The sequence below is a fragment of the Danio rerio genome, chromosome 8, assembly GCF_049306965.1.
Source record: "Danio rerio strain Tuebingen ecotype United States chromosome 8, GRCz12tu, whole genome shotgun sequence".
NCBI lineage: Eukaryota > Metazoa > Chordata > Actinopteri > Cypriniformes > Danionidae > Danio > Danio rerio.
In genome coordinates, this window is record NC_133183.1 from 2776111 (window position 1) to 2800000 (window position 23890).

At 35.5% G+C, this 23890-nt stretch overlaps 1 protein-coding gene across 1 annotated transcript in view; it reads right to left on the minus strand.

Moving 5' to 3' along the window:
* Positions 1-23890, minus strand: part of dtx1 (deltex 1, E3 ubiquitin ligase) — a gene marked incomplete at its 3' end in the record, with an annotated part of 45463 nt that overhangs the window by 13565 nt on the left and 8008 nt on the right. Inside the window, 5 exon segments of the mRNA NM_001318952.1 lie at positions 4294-4455; positions 8107-8265; positions 8366-8427; positions 13465-13626; positions 15793-15854. Coding sequence (NP_001305881.1) covers positions 4294-4455; positions 8107-8265; positions 8366-8427; positions 13465-13626; positions 15793-15854 — 607 coding nt within the window.

Sequence of the window (23890 nt, forward strand, 5' to 3'; positions counted from 1 at the left end):
GGTGAGGGCGGAGGCACTCGCAGCACGGGCAGAGAAAGGTGCCTTCCAGGACTGCGTGAGCCTACTGTGCACTTCCGGGAAGAAGGGGACGAGAGGCTTCGAAGGCTTCGCCTTCTGGTCCTCTACGTAGCACCCATCTAGTCGGTCCGGCCGCGGAGCTGGGGGATAAACCATCTCCAACCCCACGGCCGAAGCAGCCCGGGAAAGCACGGCTAACATGTCCGCTTCAGGATCCGATTTGACAGCGCTCACCTGCCCGAAGGGGGCGAGCGGGTCCGGATCTTCGTCGGACAGTGAAAGCCCACCCTCCGATGCCGCGGAGGACATCTGATCTCCGGTGTCAGCGAGTGTGAGAGCTACCATCTGGTTAGACGGATCACTCTCACCACCCGAAGCTTGGATGGAGCGCCGTGAGGAGCGAGAGGTCCGCGAGCCCGTGGGCGGCGGATTAGCTCCCGCTGAAACCCTCAGATCTGCCCGAGCGCCCGCTGCTTTTTTAGAACAGGAGGCAACTGGGGTGGCTCGCTCTCTTGCGAAAGTTAGCCGCGATCTTAGCTGTGCAACGGTCATGGCATCGCAATGACGACATGAACCGCCCGCGAGCACCGCATTAACATGCTGGACCCCCAAACATGCAATGCAGTGATCGTGTCCATCATCCGGAGACAGGAAACCCCCGCATCCAGAAACGCACAGTCGGAGCGCCATCCTGAAAAGGACGTGCTGCACGACTGTGTTGCTCTTTTAGGAAAGTTGCAACTATACGCACCGCTCTGGAGGACCGGACCCAAAGAACCGCAGGCAAGGGAGTAACCCAGCTCGACCGTCTGCCACCGCGAAGACCCACTCTGGACCGGGAGACACACTCGTTCGCTCTGAAGTGCTGATCAGCAAGAGGAACCCTCATCGACTCACTCAGAAAGGATCTGAAGCGAAAAGGATGGCGTCTGCTGGCTTCAGGTGTGCTTATATGCTGAGATGATTGTAGATGTCGCACACCTGCGCAAGCTTACGCTGCCAATTAATTTCATTCATTGGCCCGTTCAATACTCTCCAGATAAGCGGCTTCTGATCCGAATCCTCCCATTCATGGCACTGAAGTTCCCCAACCGAAGGGGAACTGATGTTTCTTGACAAATACATTAAAATAAAACCTCAGATCACAGTAAATATTAAAAAATCACTCATTTAAATTAATACTGGATGTAAGAAGCTTTACAATATTGTATTTGTGCATATACATTAGATTAGTCAGTACTGAAGTTAAATCTTAAGCTTATCTAACAAAATAACTTGATAACGCTCCAAAGTTACTACACGCAAATTTATATGTTAGGGAAAATATTAAATTAAAAATTAAAAAGAGGAAAATTCAAGAGAAACAATTTTTTATTTAAGTTTTGTAGTTTGTAATTCTTTTTACAATTTTCATGAATTTAAATGGATTATCTTTCTATTTCTAAGTATTTTTGGTTAATAAAATATTATTTTAATAAATATATCCATTTAATAAATGTGTTTTATTCAAATGCACCAATATAAATTAGCTATATTCACTGAGATATTAATAGAAATATTAATTTCATAGTGAGTTGTTCTCATTTATGTTGAGCACTGTACATCAGATTCCGCGTAAAGCCTTTTGTGATGAGTTATTTTCAATATTTATGATCGCATTGCAGTAAAATAGGACAAATAAGCTCATGTATGAGACAAATTCTGTGCATTTGACAGTAAGGGGACGAACTACCCAAACCCCACCCTGGCTACAGATCTGTTTTACATTACAATCAGTTGACACAAGAGTTGAGAAAGTGAGTAGGAGGACAATCATGCAGAATAAGAGACACTTAGCAGTCCTCGATGAACAGGAAACCCCACTCAGCCACTTCCTGCCTAACAGATGCTAAAATATACCGTAAACACACACTGACCAGAAGCCGAACGCCCACAGGTCATTCTGAGCAAACCGCCAGTGACGTACAGCATTAAACGCTGATCTGCAGGAGAATCAGCACTGGGCGATTCAACAGCAACATTTAGCAGTAAACAATAAGGCACAGTGTAGGATTTAAAGCACACTTTGCTCATCAACACATACAGTGCATCCGGAAAGTATTGATAGCGCTTCACTTTTTCCACATTTGTTTATGTTACAGGCTTATTCCAAAATGGATTAAATTAATTGATTTCCTCAACATTCTACACACAATGACGATGTGGAAAAAGAGTTTTTGAAATTGTTGAAAATTCATTTAAAATAAAAAAAGCTGTAAAATCAGATACACATCAGTATTCACAACCTTTTTTGAAGCTCTAAATTGAGCTCAGGTACATTCTGTTTCCACTGATCATTCTTGAGATGTTTCAGCAGCTTCTTTGGAGTTCACCTGTGGTCAATTCAGCTGATTGGACATGATCTGAAAAGGCTACACCTGTCTATATAAGGGCCCAGGGTTGACAGTGCATGTCAAAGCACAAACCAAGCATGAAGACAAAGGAATTGTCTGTAGACCTCTGAGACAGGATTGTGTCGAGGCACAACTCTGGGGAAGGTTACAGAAACTTTTCTGCTGCTCTGAAAGTTCAATGAGCACAGCGGCCTTCATCATCCATAAGTGGACTATGTTTGAACCACTAGGACTCTTCCTAGAGCTGGCCGGACATCTAAGCTGAGTGATCGGGGGAGAAGGGCCTTAGTCAGGGAGGTGATCAATAACCTGATGGTCACTCTGTCTGAGCTCCAGCGTTCTTCTGTGGAGAGAGGAGAATCTTACAGAAGGACAACCATCTGTGCAGCAATCCACCAATCAGGCCTGTATGGTAGAGTGGCCAGACGGAAGACACTCCCTGCCTGGAGTTTGCCAAAAGGCATCTGAAGTACTCTCAGAGCATCAGAAACTAAATTCTCTGGTCTGATGAGACTAAAATTGAACTCTTTGGAGTGAATGTCAGGGGTTTTGTTTTGAGAAAAGCAGGCAGCAATCATCAGCAGGCTAATAGCATCCATACAGTGAAGCATGGTGGTGTTGGCATCATGCTGTGGGGATGTGTTTCAGCAGCAGGAACTGGAAGACTAGTCAGGATAGAGGGAAAGATGAATGCAGCGATGTACAGAGACATCCTGAATGAAGACCTGCTTCAGAGTGCTCTTCACCTCAGACTGGGGCGACGCTTCATCTTCCAGCAGGACAATGAGCCAAAACACACCGCCAAAATATCAATGGAGTGGCACAACAACAACTCAGTGAATGTCCTTGAGTGGCCCAGCCAGAGCCCAGACCTAAATCCTATTGAACATCTCCGGAGAGATCTGAAAAGAGCTGTACACTGTCGCTTCCCATCCAACCTTTTAGAGCTTGAGAGGTGCTGCAGAGAGGAATGGGCAACAATTCCTAAAGACAGATGTGCCGAGCTTGTGGCATCATATTCAGAAAGACTTGAGGCTGTAATCGCTGCCAAAGGTGCATCAACAAACTATTGAGCAAAGGTTGTGAATAATGATGTACATCTGATTTTACAGCTGTTTTATTTGTAATGAATTTGCAACAATTTCAAAAACTCTTTTTCCACATCGTCATTATGGGGGATTGTGTGTAGAATGTTGAGGAAATCAATCAATTTAATCCATTTTGGAATACAGCTGTAAAATAAACAAATGTGAAAAAAATGAAGGGCTATCAATACTTTAATAGCATAAAACGTGCATATACACCTATAGATTACTGGTATATACACCTATACTATTGGATGTTCACTACAACATACTCTAAATGAAACTTGCGTATATACAAATAAACCTGCTGCATGCATACACCCACATATCCTTGCTTATATAATTAAACTCGATTCTTGCATATATACCCATAACATGCATACATATAAACTTGGTGCATGCAAACACACCTGTACACACTCGCATATACATATAAGCTTGATCAATGCATATATATCTATAGGTGCATATGCATAGGTCAAGTTTATATGTATATACTAGTTTAATAACTTACCTCTAATAATTAATTTCTTTTATCTTTGCCATGATGACAGCACATAATAGTTGACTAGATATCCTTCAAGATACTAGTATTCTGCTTAAAGTGACATTTAAAGGCTTCATTAGATTAATTAAGGTAAAGTTAGGGTAATTAGGCAAGTCATTGTATAAAAGTGGTTTGTTCTGTAAACAATCCAAAACAAATGTTGCTCAAGGAGACTGATCACAGCTAATTTGTGTAAAAAGTGGTGTTTCCGTGATTCGAGTCAGGTGTGTGTGTGTGTGTTTGTGTGTACCTGGACTCCAGCAGGAATGTCGTAGACGATGCGGATGGTTTTGATATCGGAGTGTCCCGGGAGGGAATGAGGGATAATGTGATACTCCATTTTCCCCGGCGGCTGCGTGCCCGTTTTCTCCCCATAGATTGCCTTACAGGTGGGACACTGCAGACTGCCATCCTAAAACACACAAACACACACTTTATGTGCTGAGATGCAAGATTGATGAGCAAAATTATGTTGCAATTTTTTTATATCCTCATAGTTGCATTTTTTTTACCCATCATTAATTTATATTAATGTGACACACATTTTAAACAGCATGAACAGTGATTTTTAGATGTAGATTATGCTGCCATAAAAGTGTCTAGGAGATCTTTAATCTAGGAGATTATAGTACTGACTACACATTTTATAATGTAATTTGTAATCAGTAAAGTAATCTAAACGGACTACAAAATTTGTCACGTAATTTGTAACTATTAATAAAGTAATCCAAATGTAATTCAAATGTAATCCAATAGTCAGATTACGCTACCATAAAAGCATACTATAAGAGATTATACTTCTGACTGTAAAGTTTGTCAAAGTAATGCAAATGTAATCCAAAAGTAGTCAGATTACTCTACCATAAAAGCATATTCTAAGAAATTATACTACTGACAATAAAATGTGTTAAAGTAATCCAAATGTAATCCAAAAGTAGTCAGATTATGCTACCATAAAAGCGTAATGTAAGAGATTCTACTACTGACTATAACATTTGCTAAAGTAATCCAAATGTAAATCAAAAGTAGTCAGAATACGCTACCATAAAATCATAAGAGATTATACAACTGACTATAAAATTTGTTAAATTAATCGAAATGTAATCCAAAAGTAGTCAGATTATGCTGCCATAAAAGCCTAATCTAAGAGATTATACTCTTGAATCCAAATTTTGTCATGTAAATTATAATCAGCAATAAAGTAATCCAAATGTAAACCAAAAGTAGCCAGATTACACTACCATAAAAGCATAATCTAAGAGATTATATTACTGACTACAAAATCTGTCATGTAATTTTTAACTATTAATAAAGTAATGCAAATATATTTCAAATGTAATCCAAACGTAGTCAGATTACGCTACCATAAAATCATACTATAAGAGGTTATACTACTGACTGTAAAGTTTGTCAAATACAAATGTAATCCAAAAGTAGTCAGATTACGCTACCCTAAAAGAGTAAATTAAGAGATTATACTACTGACAATAAAGTTTGTCAAAGTAATCCAATTGTAATTCAAAAGTAGTCTGATTATGCTACCATTAAAAGCATAATCTAAGAGATTATATTACTGACTACAAAATGTATCACGTAATTTGTAACTATTAATAAAGTAATCCAAATGTAAACCAAAAGTAGTCAGAATACACTACCATAAAATTATAAGAGATTATACTTCTGACTGTAAAGTTTGTCAAAGTAATGCAAATGTAATCCAAAAGTAGTCAGATTACTCTACCATAAAAGCATATTCTAAGAAATTATACTACTGACAATAAAATGTGTTAAAGTAATCCAAATGTAATATAAAAGTAGTCAGATTATGCTACCATAAAAGCGTAATGTAAGAGATTCTACTACTGACTATAACATTTGCTAAAGTAATCCAAATGTAATTCAAAAGTAGTCTGATTACGCTACCCTAAAAGAGTAATTTAAGAGATTATATTACTGACTACAAAATTTATCACATAGTTTGTAACTATTAATAAAGTAATCCAAATGTAAACCAAAAGTAGTCAGAATACACTACCATAAAATTATAAGAGATTATACTTCTGACTGTAAAGTTTGTCAAAGTAATGCAAATGTAATCCAAAAGTAGTCAGATTACTCTACCATAAAAGCATATTCTAAGAAATTATACTACTGACAATAAAATGTGTTAAAGTAATCCAAATGTAATATAAAAGTAGTCAGATTATGCTACCATAAAAGCGTAATGTAAGAGATTCTACTACTGACTATAACATTTGCTAAAGTAATCCAAATGTAATTCAAAAGTAGTCTGATTACGCTACCCTAAAAGAGTAATTTAAGAGATTATATTACTGACTACAAAATTTATCACATAGTTTGTAACTATTAATAAAGTAATCCAAATGTAAACCAAAAGTAGTCAGAATACGCAACCATAAAATCATAAGAGATTATACTTCTGACTGTAAAGTTTGTCAAAGTAATCCAAATGTAATCCAAAAGTAGTCAGATTAAGCTACACTAAAAGCACAATTTAAGAGATTATTCTACTGACAATAAAGTTTGTCAAAGTAATCCAATTATAATTCAAAAGTAGTCAGATTACGCTACCATAAAAGCATAATCTAAGAGATTATATTACTGACTAAAAATTTGTCACGTAATTTGTAACTATTAATAAAGTAATCCAAATGTAATCCAAAAGTAGTCTGATTACGCTACCATAAAATCGTAATCTAAGAGATTATATTACTGACTACAAAATTTGTCATGTAATTTGTAACTATTAATAAAGTAACCCAAATGTAAACCAAAAGTTGTCAGAATACGCTACCATAAAAGCATAACAGATTATACTACTGACTATAAAGTTTGTCAAAGTGTAAGCCAAAAGTAGCCAGATTACACTATCATAAAAGCATATTCTAGGAGATTATACTACTGAATATAAAATTTGTTAAAGTAATCCAAATGTAATCCAAAAGTAGTCAGATTATGCTACCATAAAAGCCTATTCTAAGAGATTATACTACTGAATAGAAATTTTGTCATGTAAATTGTAACCAGCAATAAAGAAATCCAAATGCAAACCAAAAGTAGCCAGATTACACTACAATAAAAGCGTAATCTAGGAGATTATATTACTGACTACAAAATCTGTCATGTAATTTGTAACTATTAATAAAGTAATCCAAATATAATTCAAATGTAATCCAAAAATAGTCAGATTACGCTACCATAAAAGCGGAATCTAAGAGATTATATTACTGACTACAAAACTTTTCACGTAATTTGTAACTATTAATAAAGTAATCCAAATGTAATCCAAAAGTAGTCAGAATACTCTACCATAAAAGCATTACAGATTATACTACTGACTATAAAGTTTGTCAAAGTAATCCAAATGTAATCCAAAAGTAGTCAGATTAAACTACCATGAAAGCATAATCTAAGAGATCATAATACTGACTACAAAATTTGTCACGTAATTTGTAACTGTTAATAAAGTAACCCAAATGTAAACCAAAAGTAGTCAGATTACACTACCATAAAATCATAAGAGATTATACTAATGACTATAAAGTTTGTCACAGAGTAAACCAAAAGTAGCCAGATTACACTACGATAAAAGCATAATCTAAGAGATTATACTACTGACTAGAAATGTTGTCATGTAAATTGTAATCAGTAATAAAGTAATCCAAATGTAACCCAAAAGTAGTCAGATTACACTACCATAAAACCGTAATCTAAGAGATTATTTTACTGACTACAAAATTTGCCGAAGTAATCCAAATGTAATCCAAAATCAGCCAATTGTGCTACCATACAAGTGTAATCTAAGAGATTATAGTACTGACTACAAGTGACTCACAAATGTCACGTAATTTGTAATCATTAATAAAAAAGTTATCCAAATGTAATCTAAAAGTAGTCAGGTTACACTACAATAAAAGCATAACATATTATACTACAGACAACAAGTTTTGTCATGTAATTTGCAGTCAGTAACTTGTAATCTATCCAGCTCTGGTTACTACATACACAAAACACATTAAAGCTGTCCTGATGGTATTCTGACCTTGTTGCCGTTGTTATACATGGCCACGAGGCACAGAAGGTGGTACAAGTGTCCGCATTTGCCCAGTTTGCCCACCAGCTCAGGCTTGATGCTCTTGCAGCTCAGAACTCCCTCATATCCAGACGCAGAGCTCAGTCTCTCCATGCAGATGGTGCAGTCCTGACGGAGAAACACACACACACACACACACACACACGTTCATTAAGTCCATCAGCGGACGACAGAAAACACACATCAGCCTCATCTGTGCAATAATCACCTCTTCTGGAGCACACTTGATCTTCTCTGTGTAGCGGCGGACCACATCCTCCGGGCTTTTACCTGGAAATACACACAAAATTTACAGCTGTAGTGTTTAAACTTGATATTTATGCATTCTTAGTTGCATATTTTCATGTACTCTCCATGTTAGCGCGGGATTCCTCTGGGTGCTACAATTTCCCCCCACGGTCCAAACACATGCGCTTACAGGGGAATTGATGAAATAACTGGGCCGCAGTGCATGAGTGTATGTGTGTGTGTGTGTGTGTGTGTGTGTGTGTGTGTGTGTGTGTGTGTGTGTGTGAGTGAATGAGTGTGTATGGATGTTTCCTGATACTGGGTTGTGGCTGAAAGGGTAAAACATATGCTAGAATAGTTGCCGGTTCATTCCGCTGTGTTGACCCCTGATAAATACGGGACCAAGCCGAAGGAAACCAGGATATCTAGTCGAATTAATGAATGAGTTGCATATTTTTAGCATTTATACTTAGCTGACTTACATGTACATATTTGTTCTTTAACACTTTCTATAACAGTTCAAAATGCTGAAGACAGCTTAATGAGCCATTGAACGTCATGTTCTAAAATTAAATTAAATTAAATTAAATTAAATTAAATTAAATTAAATTAAATTAAATTAAATTAAATTTAATTTAATTTAATTATTTTATTTTATTTTATTTAATTAAAATGTACACCATTGTACAATGTAAAGGTATTTAAATGAAATATATTTTTTTATTTTTTAATAATTTATACTTCTTTTTAGAGTTAAGCTAAGTAATTGCATATTGAAATCAAAATAAAATGTTCTATACACGTTTGTAATCAATTAAACTATATACAGTCAGAATTATTCACCCTCCTGTGAGTGTTTTCTTCTTCAAATATTTCCCAAATGATGTTGAACAGATTCAGGAAATTTTCACAGTATTTCCTATCATATTCTTCCATCTGGAGAAAGTCTTATTTGTTTTATTTCAGCTAGAATAAAAGCAGTTTTTGATTTGTTTTAACCTATTTTAAGGTTAATATTATTCGCCCCCTTTAGCAATATTTGCTCTGAATTGTCTCCAGAACACTGTTATACAATGACTTGCCTAATTACCCTAACTTTACCCTAATTAACCTAGTGAAGCCTTTAAATGTTTAAAATTAATTTAAGCTGAATACTAGTATCCTGAAGAAGATCTAGTCAAATATTATGTGCTGTCATAAAATAAATCAGTTATTAGAGTTGATTTAGTACAACTATTATGCTTAGAAATGTGTTGAAGAAATCTTTCTGTTAAACAGAAATTATATACAGACGGGCTTATAATTCTGACATCAACTGTACTTGACTGTTAATGCAGTACACATACGTGGACATATATTTACAGTCAATGGGCCCAATCATACTCTGGCGCAATAAGGCGCAGGATGTGTTTTGTGTGATTTGTTGCTATTTTCAGACCAGCACAACAGTAATTTTCATGTTTTGCGCCACATTGTTTAAATAGCAAACTCATTTGCACCACTCTGTGGACTCGTGGGTGTGCTGGTCTATAAAGGAGGTGTGTTAATGTGCATTGCTGCAATTTTGAGGAACTGAAATTGACAGATATAGAAACTAGTCCAGCGCAGAGCACGTTAGTTATGCACCTATGCAGCTCCAAACACTTACACATTGCTGAATACACACAGGATGTACAGCAGTACACAAATATCTTTACAGATGAAAACAATTAAAATGTTACAAAAATAATATAAATATAAACACCACTGCCTTGATGCCTCATCTCGGGGGGCTTTTTCAGTTTTTCATAATAATCTGCATCTGTATAATGTAATTATAATTTACAGTATTATTGATTATATGCAGATATTAGTTTTATTAAAAACTAGTTTAGTTGTGTCCTCCTGTGGGGTTTTGGAGACGTTGCATCACCATATGGGGCATAAGAACAGGACGTGTGTTTGGATATAACTCAGTTTCCTGACCACACTTCATTATTATTGCTCATTTATTGCTTTGCTGGAGATTAGAACTGAATTTAGAAATAGTTTTGAAGCAAATCCTTGCGCTTAACAAAGGAAATTAATATGTGGGCTAATTGATGTGTTCAGTGGAGTGAGTTTCCATCGTTTCCTCACTCCACCAAAGTAAAGGAGTAAAGAGTAAAAGTAAAGTAAAAATAAAGTAAAGAGGCTGAATGGAGGAGGCTCATTCTTTATACTCGCGCTGCAGATGCTCTGTTTAACTGTTTTCTCGCTAGTGAAGATTTCAGTTTTTACACTTACAAAGTCCGCCATGTAAATAGCAAATGCACCATGGAGCAACACAACTGACTCTTAAAGGGAATGTGAGATGAGACTCTGATTGGTTTAATGCAGGTTATGCTCAAAACACACCCAGAACTCATTAAGAGAATAAGCACAGCCCTGTTAGACCATGCGACGGGGTGCAGAGCGTATTTATCTGTCCTAAAAATACACTGTAAAAAATCCAGGGTTCCACACAATTTATTCATGATGTCCCAACACAAATCGATAAAGTTAACTTAAGACTGTTAACAAATTTAAATGGATCGAACATAAAACAAAAATTAAGCTGTCCTAATGAAATCTCAAGATATATGTTGTTTCAACTCATTTTAAATAAGTGGCGTGAACAAGCAAAAAAATATATCTTTTTGAGTGAAGCTAAAGTGGACTTAGACATGGCCATAATGCTTTCGTGTCATACGGTTTAGACTTGTATCTTGATCATTAAAATAGAGCATTGTATTTAATTGAATGTTAATATATATATATTATATAAACAATGCAAACACATAAAAACAGACAGAAGCAAAATTATAAACAAGACTTCATCATGTGCGCGTCTTAATCTGATTCAGATGAAAATTCTTTACCATATTCACTACAGCAAAACTAAACTGGCTAAAATCTACCCCAGTATAGATGAAACATGCGATCGTTGCAACTCATACAAGGCAGACCTAACCCATATGTTCTGGTCATGTGACAAACTGAGATAATTTTGGTCTTCAATATTTGAAATTTTAAACTCAGCCTTCAATTTAAGAATTCAACCAAATCCGGAAATGGCTATTTTTGGAGTAGCAAATGAGGACATCCATGTAGCCAAAGAAATAGAAAACGCCTTTGCCTTTGTAACATTAATAGCTAGAAGAAGAATTCTTATGGAGTGGAAACCGCCAATGCCACCTAAACTGTCACTTTGGCTTAGTGATGTAATGCTATTTTTGAAAACAGAAAAAATTAAATCTTTTCTCAGAGGATCAAACAAAACATTTTTCAAAACATAGGACCCTCTAATAATTCATATTGAGACTAATGTACTCCTCCAAACATAAATTCCCAACCCCACCCCCACCCCCCACACCCCTTTTTTTATTTATTTTATTTATTTATTTATTTTGTAAATTTATTTTTATTTTATTCTCATTTTTATTATTATTATTTCTTATTATTATTAATATATATTTTTATTTAATGCATTTCCTTTTCATAATAATGTTTATTAGGTTCACTTGTCTCTGTTTAAAATTCATGTACGGTTAAAAAAAAAACAAAAAAAACGGAAATACCTTTGTCGTTGAATACCTTTAATGTACTGTACCTTTTGTCAAAAACACAATAAAAAAAAACAGACAGAAGCAGACGTTCATCAGTCCTCACATGACTCCGGAAAACCATAAAGGACAAATCCAGAGTTCTTATATCTGTTGCATAGCTACTTTTACAGCTATAGTCATAAATCCTGTTACCCTATAAAGTACACAAAGGAGAAGATCTCAGTGCATGGTTTCCACTACATTCATTCTTTCATGCCAAAATTCATCCCGCCATGGCTACAATACAGCTTCTCATTCAAAACATTTTGTTTTTTAATAGCGGGTAATAATAATCGCACCAAAATGTATTACAGTGTAAGTTAATTATAATAGCGCAAACTTTTCTGTAACCGTAGTAGTGCTGTGCGTCATTTGTTTAACCCTTTAAGGTGATGTGCTGACTGACTGACAGGTGCGTGATGGGTGAGGCCAGCAAACACGACGTATAGCCGTTTCACTTTACTTCAGGATGCATTAATACTGCTCTGTAGGTCTATTAGAGACATTCATAAACATTCCTAGCAAAACTAATAAATGCTGGAGACATACTCGTTACATAAACGCACTAAATCACACCCAGAAGCCTTTGTTTGAGAGCGCACATGAAGATCTGCGCGCTCTTGAAGCGGCATATATTTGAGGGGGCGTGCAGGAAGTTTTGTGCACGAGCAGAGGAAATCTATTACATAAATGCAATCTCGACATTCTAATACTGCACTCACGACATTTGTCATTGAAATACTAAAGCCACAGGTAGTTGGTAGATCTGTGTAAAAAAAAAAAAAGGCCTGCCTGGCCGCCACAGCTGGAAAAAAAATCCTAGAGGAAACACTGCAGTGTCAAATATAGTCTTCAAAATAACAAACAGCTCTTTGACCTTTACCATCTGATGCCTTCAGTACACCATCGACTCTTGGTTTTAGCATTAAAGCGTCTCTGTAAACAGATCTACTGTTGTCTTAATGTGTTTGTGTAAGAGGAAGCTTCAGATGCTCCTTTCACAAACTCTGCTCTGCTCAGGTCAGCAGAAAAGAGACACAAAAATCAATGACAGATAGAAGCTGTGTGTTCATCCAACGATGTGAATTAGACGTTTGGATTTGTGCTGTTTCCATCCAATGAACCAAAGAGAACAAAATCATCACTTCCTGATGATATACCTCATTCATTTTCCTTTGGCTTAGTTTCTATTTCAGAGGTCACCACAGTGGAATGAACTGCCAACTATTTCAGCACATGTTTTACATGCCCTTCCAGCCACAATCCAGTACTGGGAAACATCCATACACGCTCATTGACACACACACTCATACACTATAGACAATTTAGTTCATCAGTTCCCCTATAGTGCATGTGTTTGGACTGTAGGGGAAACCGGAGCACCGGGAGGGAACCCACCCCAACACGGGGAGAACATGCAAACTGTAATATAAAATGTAATGTGGCTAGAGAGAGTGTTAGAGTGCGTCCTCACCTTTGCGCAGGTGTTTTTTCTTGGTTTTGCGTCGGATGCTGTTGATTCCTGGCACCGGCTTCAGGTCGCTCTTGTTGACCGGCGGAGGATGAAGGATGGGTTTCGGAGCTCGAGTCAAACACACGGGCAGACCGGCGGCGCACAGCAGGATACCCGTCATTCCTGAAAACACACCAAAACACATACATTTAGCATAATCACGCGTAAAAGAAGACTAATCCTCTTAGAGCAATTAACAAAACACAACTAAAGACAAAACAAACAAAACCCAACAAAAGACAAAACAAACAAAACACCAAATAAAAACAAACAAAAATAAAAAACACAACAAGAGACAAAACAAAAAACTAAACAACAAAAATGAACAAAGCACAACAAAACAAAAATCTAAATAAAACAAAACACTAAATAAAAGCAAAAACTAAACAAAAATGAACAAAGCAAAACACAACAAAGGAAAAAAACAAAACAAAAATTAACAAAGGAAAACACAACAAGAGACAAAACAAAACACTAAATAAACCCAAACATAAATGAACAACACACATCAAGAGACAAAACAAAACAATGAAATAAATCAAAAATGAACAAAACAAAACACAACAAAAGACAAAACTAAACAAAAATGAAATAAAACAAAACACTAAATAAAAGCAAACAAAAATGAACAAAACACAACAAAAGACAAAACAAAACAATGAAACAAAGCAAAAAATAACAAAGCGAAATGCAACAAGAAACAACACAACAAAAATGAACAAAACAAAAAAATGAACAAAACAAAACAAAAAAACTAATAAAAAAGAACAAAACACAAAATAAAACACGAAATAAAAACAAACAACAAACAAAAAACAAAATAAAACAAAACAAATATTAACAACACAAAACAAAACACAACAGACAAGCAAAACAAATAAACTAAATAAAACCAAACAAAAATTAACAAAACAAAATGCAACAAATGACAAAACAAAACAAAAACCTAAAAACGAAACAAAACACTAAATAAAATAAAACAAAAAAGACAGAAGAGAAACCGAAAAAATAAAATTAACAAAACAAAAAAATCGAAATAAAACGGCAAAAATTTATTAAACAAAACAAATGACAAAACAAAACACTAAATAAAAACAGACTAAAATTAACAACATAAAGCAACACAACAAACAAGACAAAAAATTATCAATAAATAAATCCAAACAACAATTAACAAAACAAAACGCAACAAATGATAAAACAAAACAAAAACCTAAAAACAAACAAAACACTAAATAAAACAAAAAATTAATAAATAAATAAAATTAACAAAACAAAACCTCTAAATAAAGCAAAACACTAAATAAATTAAAACAAAAAATCTAAATAAAACTGATTATTTCAGATTATTATTTTATTAAACAAAAGACAAACCAAAACAAAATTAATACAACAAAATAATAAATGAATAACACATGATTAAATATTACAAATTATCCTCATGAACAACATTACAGGGTGACTGAGGAGTTCACTCTAATGCAATGCTTTTAGAGCTCTTTAAATGGGATGGAAATGACGATTTAAATATTCTATCATTTATTTTATGGCACAGATTGAACAAGAACATCATGCAAAAATCCCTAAAAGTAAAAAATAAATACAATTAAGCAAATAAATTTAACTTATATGATGTTAAAATTAAATAAAAGCCATTATGTCATGCAAAATCGTGTCATTGCTAAATGTTAATGACTTGCAAGTTATGGATTTTTTGTCATTTATTCTTGATCTATATTTCCTTTTGTTTAACTCATTTATTGGTATAAAAATATATATAAACAAAACAAAACTGATGTAATTAAACTAAACTTATTTCAAACTGAAAACAAGTAGATTTTACCCCAATACAAGAGTATTTAGATTGTTTTAATAATTAATAATAACAACATTATACAGATGAAGATTGTCATAAACAAACTGAAAAAGCCCCCCGAGATGAAGAGGCAGTGGTGTTTATATTTATGTAGAAAATAATCATTTCTGTATCATTTTAATCCTTTATTTGTTTGCATCTGTAGAGATATTTCGGCTTCACTTTAGTTTAGGTCACACTTCCTGCTATTAACACCTGGATTATTACCTGCCAGTAGTTATGATATGAACTGTTCATTAGTAGTTATTAAATATGATCTTATTCAGCATCTCTACTCCTGCCCAAACTCTAAACCCCACTTCTACCTTACTAACTATTAATAAGCAGATAATTAGTAGTTCATTAAGTTAGAAGTGTTGTTTGCTAATACCATGAAGTGTGACGTAAAGTGTTAGAGTGTTCCAGTGCCGTACCTGCTAATGCAGGATGAACAGGTCCAGGACCAGTGAGATTCTTCACAGGCAGAGCAGGAACCCTGAAAACAGCACAGACATCAGTACATTTACAAACATTTACAAATGAAGACGAGTGATCCATCCAAAGAAACACAGTGAAACTCCAACAAACTCCTTCAGTCCAATGCAGATGTGACAGAATCAATAATAAAGCCCTGCTGAGCATCAGATCACACGCAGACACGAGTGCAGGATCATCTTAATCACTTCAGCATCATTACCAGGAACAAAACTCATTAACGGAGGACACGCAATCAGCTTTCATCCCTGAGGACTGAAGATCCTCCAGCTCATCTCAAAACCTCAGTCTCACATGTACGAGCGTTCAGGCCAGCAGATTACTGAACACATTATTATTCATAATAATAATTCCTTACATTTATACATCACCTTTCTGGACACTTAAAGCACTTTACACATTGGGGGAGAATCTCTTCATCCACCACCAGTGTGCAGCATTCACCTGGATGACATGACAGCAGCCATATTGCGCCAGACCGCACACCACACACCAGCTGATTGGTGGAGAGGAGACAGAGTGATGAAGCCAATTATGATATGGGGATGGTTAGGAGGCCATGATGGACAGAGGCCAGTTGGCAGATTTGGCCAGGATGTCGGGGTTAAACCCCTTCACTTTTTCGAAGGACATCCTTGGATTTTTAATGAGCACAGAGAGTCAGGACCTCGGATTAACGTCTCATCCGAAAGACGGCGCTCACTGAGAAGTCTAAATATCAACTGACCCAGACTAGGCTCAAACCAGCAACCTTCTTGATGTGAGGCGAATGTGCTACCACTGTGCCACCCACTGTGCCACCATGCAGCCCAGATATCTATCTATCTATCTATCTATCAATCATATATATATATATATATATATATATATATATATATATATATATATATATATATATATATATATATGTATATATATATATATATATATATATATATATATATATATATATATATATATATATATATATATATATATATATATATGTATGTGTGTATGTATATATATATATATATATATATATATATATATATATATATATATATATATATATATATATATTTATTGCTAAAATATTAATATAAACATTTTTTTCTTTGCCAGAAACAAATGAGAATTTATGATGCAAGATTTTTGACCATAAAAAAGTATAACAAAACAAAACAAAACAAAACAAAAAATGACAACGAAAAACTAAATAAAACAAAACAAAACTAAAAATAATAACAAAAAACGAAATAAAATAAAACTAAAAATAACAATAAAAACTAAATAAAACAAAACAAAGCAAAAAATAACAACAAAAAAACTAAATAAAACAAAACTAAACTAAATATAATAACAAAAAACTAAATAAAATAAAACTAAAAATAACAATGAAAACTAAATAAAACAAAAAACAAAAATAACAACAAAAAACTAAATAAAATAAAACTAAAAATAACAATGAAAACTAAATAAGACAAAACAAAGCAAAAAATAACAACAAAAAACTAAATAAAACAAAACAAAGCAAAAAATAACAACAAAAAACTAAATAAAACAAAGTAAAAATAACAACAAAAAACTAAATAAAACAAAAATGAATAAAAAAACAAAACAAAACAAATGTTATAATACAAAACATAAATAAAATAAGAGAATAAGGAATTAATACTACATAATAAATATTACAAAATTAAAAAATCTTATTTCAAAGAACATTTTTAATATAATGAAATAAAATGCATTTAAAAGGGACAATTAATGACACATTATGCAGAAAATAATTAAATGTAAAATTAATTATTTTCAAATATTTATGTTTTATATTGTAATTATACAATATAACAAAAACATCTCAAATCCTCAAGCTCACATATGACTTCATTTGTTGAAATGACAGAATATGAAACAAATACGTAAAGACTAATTAAATTATTTGAATTAAATCATAAATAAATTACAGCTAATAATAAAAATTAAACAGGAAAATAATCCAATGACATATGCAAGATAGAATATATATATATATATATATATATATATATATATATATATATATATATATATATATATATATATATATATATATATAAATAACAAATAACAAATAAAATATATAAAATAAAAATATATAAAATAAAACAATACATAAGTAAATGCACACCTGACCAGATTAAAGCTATATTTACTAGCATGCTAAACTAAAACATCGTCTATAGACCTGCACACAGAGTTCAGCTACTGTATTCTTGCATAAATAAAACATCCTGTATTGATAATTTATCATTATTTCTACACTACAATGTAGATTGTATCAAAGCATAGATGCAATTCCAGTAAACGGAAACTGCTTCAGTCCAGTATTTCAAAGCTAATACGAATCAGAAAACCATTATATTTGTATAAACCAATATCTATTGTCTCTCTGCTCTGGTTTGTTTTGGTTTTCTTTGCAACTTCCTACCGTGTGTCATCCAGCGAGTCTTCATCATCCGACTCCATAATTTCTCCTGCTTACAAATACAAACAAACACACTCGCCAGACACTTCCTCTTCTCAATGCACAGGAAGTCAGACAGGAAGTCAGTGGCAGGCACTGATGATGAACACAGAAACTGTGTTTACATGCGTTTGCTGAGGTAATCTGAGTTAAAAGTGCCATATACTCCATTAATTCAATATGTTCAAATGCTTGCTGATATCAACATAGTAGGTATGTGGCTTAGAAAAGTAAAAAAAAAAAAACGACAGAAATGTTATTATGTGCTTATTTATAAGCTTAGAAATTAGCCCTTCAATCAGATGACTAGATGGCGCCAAACAGTCAAAAACGAAAAGCTGACAGAAACGAAATCAGCTGATGGAGTAAACACTAACCTGCGCATTTTTTAGACACAAGATGAAGTCAAACAGTCAAAAACACAACAGAAACTAAAACAGCTGATGGAGTAAACACTAACCTGCACATTATTCAGACACAAGATGGAGACAAACAGTTTAAAACACAAAGCGGACAGAAACTAAAACAGCTGGAGTATACACTAACCTGCAGATTATTCAGACACAAGATGGTGTCAAACAGTCAAAAACACAAAGCTAACAGGAATTAAAACAGCTGATAGAGTATGCACTAACCTGCACATTTCTCAGACACTACATGGCACCAAACAGTCCAAAACACAACAGAAACTAAAACAGCTGATGGAGTATACACTAACCTGCACATTATTCAGTCACAAGATGAAGTCAAACAGTCAAAAACACAACAGAAACGAAAACAGCTGATGGAGTATACACTAACCTGCACATTATTCAGTCACAAGATGAAGTCAAACAGTCAAAAACACAACAGAAACTAAAACAGCTGATGGAGTATACACTAACCTGCACATTATTCAGACACAAGATGAAGTCAAACAGTCAAAAACACAACAGAAACTAAAACAGCTGATGGAGTATACACTAACCTGCACATTATTCAGACACAAGATGGCGTCAAACAGTCAAAAACACAAAGCTGACAGAAACGCAAACAGCTGATGAAGTATACACTAACCTGCACATTATTCAGACAAAAGATTGAGACTAAGGGCGTACTCACACTATGCTATTCGAACTGTGCCCAGGCCCGTTTCCTGGATCGTTTGAGAAGTGTGAGTGCGCTGAATCTGGCTCATGCACGGTTCACTTGGCCGGCCCTGGTTCGGTTGGAAGAGGTGGGCCTGAGCGCGGTTCACTTGGGTTTTGTTTGTAGTGTGAGTGCAAAACGCGCCAAAACCCGAAACTGAAAGCGAGACGTGACTTTTAAGAGACTGTTTCATATGGATTTATTAATCATTCTTACTGTTACGTGAACGCAAACTGCTGTAGTTTATTAAAGACGAGAACTCCTCACTGCACGCCAGCTGCACCTTCAGCAGACCTCCTCATTCCTGCAGCACGAGGGCTTTATTATTGTTTATGAGCGCCAAAAGTGGCGGATCTGTTCAGTGAAATATCTGACTGCGTGTCCCCGCATCCCTAAGGACTGTTTGGTGAAATATTTGACGGCATATCAAACGACTGAAACGATATAACTAGAGAAATCTCCACTGCGCTGCTGAGTGACAGCGCTTCTCACTGAACAGCGCAGCAGCGATGACGTAAGCGTACCGAGGCCTGATTGTAATGTGATTGCGGGCCGTCGGGAGAGACGGGAAGGGGGAAAAGCGTGCTTTGGCCCGGTTCGAGGCAACTGTACCTAGTGTGAGTACGGCCAAACAGTCAAAAACACAAAGCTGACAGAAACTAAAACAGCTGATGGAGTATACACTAACCTACAAATTATTCAGACACAAGATGGAGACAAACGTTCAAAAACACAAAAATGACAGTAATGAAAACAGCTGATGGAGAATACACTAACCTGGGCATTATTCAGACACAAGATGGCTGTTGCTAAGGGCTCTTTATTCACCCTACTTATGGACTGTGGACTGTTGCTGCCCCCTTGTGGAAAGACCGAGTATGTTTAGAATGTTCCAGAAAGTTTACCATACGTGTGTCAGTCGGTAATAGTCTGCAGAGCATGGAGCACATGAGAAACGTCCTCCTTTTCTAGCGGTGTTGTTTAATTGTGTGCGTGCATCTAAATGTAAGTTTCTTCGATCCTTAATCATATTTGTCATGTTGTTTAAGGGTTATCACCGTGAGATGTTTAGTTTAATTATTTAATTACTTTGTGTAGTAAAGTCACCCTAAGACCCAGTTTTATACTACCTAAATGCATGATTAACATCTGTATATGGTTTATTTTTATTGTTGACATCAAGCGGAAGTATATTTGCCTTTCATTGAGTTTAGTTTAAGGTTATTAAACGATTTAACGAGGTTGCTGTGTAGGCTAAGAAATGCATAGTCATGCTAACGCACGTGATATACTGTGTAACGTCAATATTGCAAGCGGTCGTGGGTTCGATCCCCGGTCGGACCAAAGTTGAGAAACTGCTATAATAAGCTATATAAAGTGAAGAATAGTACTTCTAAATATTATCTAATGTCTTTCTAACTATTGTTACTGCTCATTTATCTATTGTTTAAACTAATGTTTACCAAATGTTTATTGTATTTGTATACTGTGGTTGAATGTAAATTATTCTTTGTTTCTACTTGTCTGTAGAACCACACACACACTCACCCCAACACATATATGTCTGCTTATACTAATGGAAATAAACCCAAGTGAGACAATAAGCATCTTCGTCGTGTTTTGATCAGACGTACCACAGTGATTAGTTCAACTTAACCACACTATCAGCTACAGTACAATGGCGTCAAATAGTCAAAAACACAAAGCTGACAGAAACTAAAACAGCTGATGGAGTATACACTAACCTGCACATTATTCCGACACAAGATGGAGACAAACGTTCAAAAACACAAAGCTGACAGAAACAAAAGCAGCTGATTAGGAATACACTAACCTGTGCATTATTTAGATACTAGATGACGTCAAACAGTCAAAAAAAACTGATACAAATGAATGTGGATGTAAGCATATGAATGTGAACATATCCACTGATAGTCTTAATAGAGGAAGATCCAGGATGGGGCTTTGGTATTTAGTGGTTGTTATCTAGGAATAGCTTACTTTTGAATGCCATGACTGACCAATCAGAACCGAGTATTCCCGACAGCCGTGTAGTGAAACACTGACAAATCTGCCTCCAGAATCCGACCGTATCACATCCCTCAACGCTTATCACAGAGTGAATTACAGCAGATAACTCAATGAATCATACAGAAGTCTATATGCATAATTGAAGGGATCTCCTTACAGCACTAAATTATGAATTATGAAAGTAATTCTGCACAAAGAAAGCACAGATTATGATGGATAAAGTTTGAAATGTACATTTGATTCATGTCCTTATTAAATAGGAAAGCAAAACTTCACAGCATTTAATAATCCTATGTAACTGGCCAATGAATCAATATGACTCACCGGCCACTTTATTAGGTACACCTGTCCAATTGCTCGTTAATGCAAATTTCTAATCAGCCAATCACATGGCAGCAGCTTATGGTCAAGACAATCTGCTGCAGTTCAGACAGAGCATCAGAATGGGGAAGAAAGGGGATTTAAGTGACTTTAAACGTGGCATGGTTGATGGTGCCAGACTGGTCTGAGTATTTCAGAAACTGCTGATCTACTGGGATTTTCACGCACAACTATCTCTAGGGTTTACAGAGAATGCTCCGACAAAGAGGAAATATCCAGTGAGCGGCAGTTCTGTGGGCGCAAATGCCTTGTTGATGCCAGAGGTCAGAGGAGAATGGCCAGACTGGTTCCAGCTGATAGAAAGGCAACAGTAACTCAAATAAGCACTCGTTACAACCGAGCTCTGCAGAAGAGCATCTCTGAACACACAACACGTCCAACCTTGAGGCGGATGGGCTACAGCAGCAGAAGACCACACCGGGTGCCTCCTGTCAGCTAAGAACAGGAAACTGAGGCTACAATTCACACAGGCTCACCAAAACTGGACAATAGAAGATTGGAGAAGCGTTGCCTGCTCTGATGAGTCTCCATTTCTGCTGACACATTCAGATGCTCGGGTCAGAATTTGGCGTCAACAACATGAAAGCATGGATCCATCCTGCCTTGTATCAGCGGTTCAGGCTGGTGGTGGTGGTGTAATGGTGTGGGGGAGATTTTCTTGGCACACTTTGGGTCCATTAGTACCAATTGAAAATGGTGTCAATGGCACAGCCTTCCTGAGTGTTGTTGCTGACCATGTCCATCCCTTTATGAGCACAGTGTCTCCATCTTCTGATGGCTACTTCCAGCAGGATAACACACCATGTCATAAAGCGTGAATCATCTCAGACTGGTTTCTTGAACATGACAATGAGTTCACTGTACTCAAATGGCCTCCACAGTCACCAGAGCTCAATCCAATGGAGCACCTTTAGGATGTGGCGCAACTGGAGATTGGCATCATGGATGTGCAGCCGACAAATCTGCAGCAACTGCGTGATGCTATCATGTCAATATGGAGCAAAATTTCTGAGGAATATTTCCAGTAGCTTAATGAATATGTGCCATGAAGGATTAAGGCGGTTCTGAATGCAAAAGGGGGTCCAGCTCGGTAATAGTAAGGTGTACCTAATAAAGTGGCCGGTGAGTTTATATACTGCATATTATTTTCTGCAGTTTTTTTTATCAATAACTCTTTTATTTTTGTTTTTACGTTTGTACTATTTGTGTACAGCATAAGACTAACTATGACCTGTCATTATAGTATATTCTTCTGTCGTTCTCATTTGTAAGTCAAGTTGTGTAAAAGCATCTGGCATGTGTTTGAATGGAAATGTAAATAAAGAAAAGCTGAAGAAGAGCAGAAATGAGATGTGTTGTCATCTGAATGTACAGATCTGCACTGTGGTATTTTTGTGAATCTGTGAGTCTCTGCCCTCTGGTGGTGGTGCGTTAATCACACCATAATCACATATGAGTGAGAAATATCTGAGAGGAAGCTGTGAGATGTGTGAAGATGATGACACACTCCTCATAATAACCAGGAGTGTTTCACAGTCAAAACATGGCGTGCACCAAAACACATGTTTTTTTGTATTCCATTTAGTTCAACAATTCCCCTAGCGCATGTGTATGGAGTCAATATAGGGCCATGTATACTTGCAAAATAAGATAAAGTTTAGCAAACAAAAAATAAAGTATTAAGCAAAAAATAAATTAATAAATGCAAATGTCCAAAAATCACAAATCGAACATTCACTTTTGAGAAATAAAAATGAATTTTGCTTACAAAAAAAAAAAAACTGCAAAGGGAAAATAAAGTTTTGAGAAATAAAAATGAAAGTTGAAAAAAAAGAAAAGAAAATCAAGCAGTGCAAAGAAAAATGAAAATATTTTACATTAAATATATATATATATAATTTTTTTCTTTTTCTTTTTTTTTTTGCGTTTTAGTCGACCGCGATGCTGTTTTCACTTTGCACTTCAACTTTCAGCGTGTTTCACTTTGTGGCCCTGATTTGACAAGGGGGCAG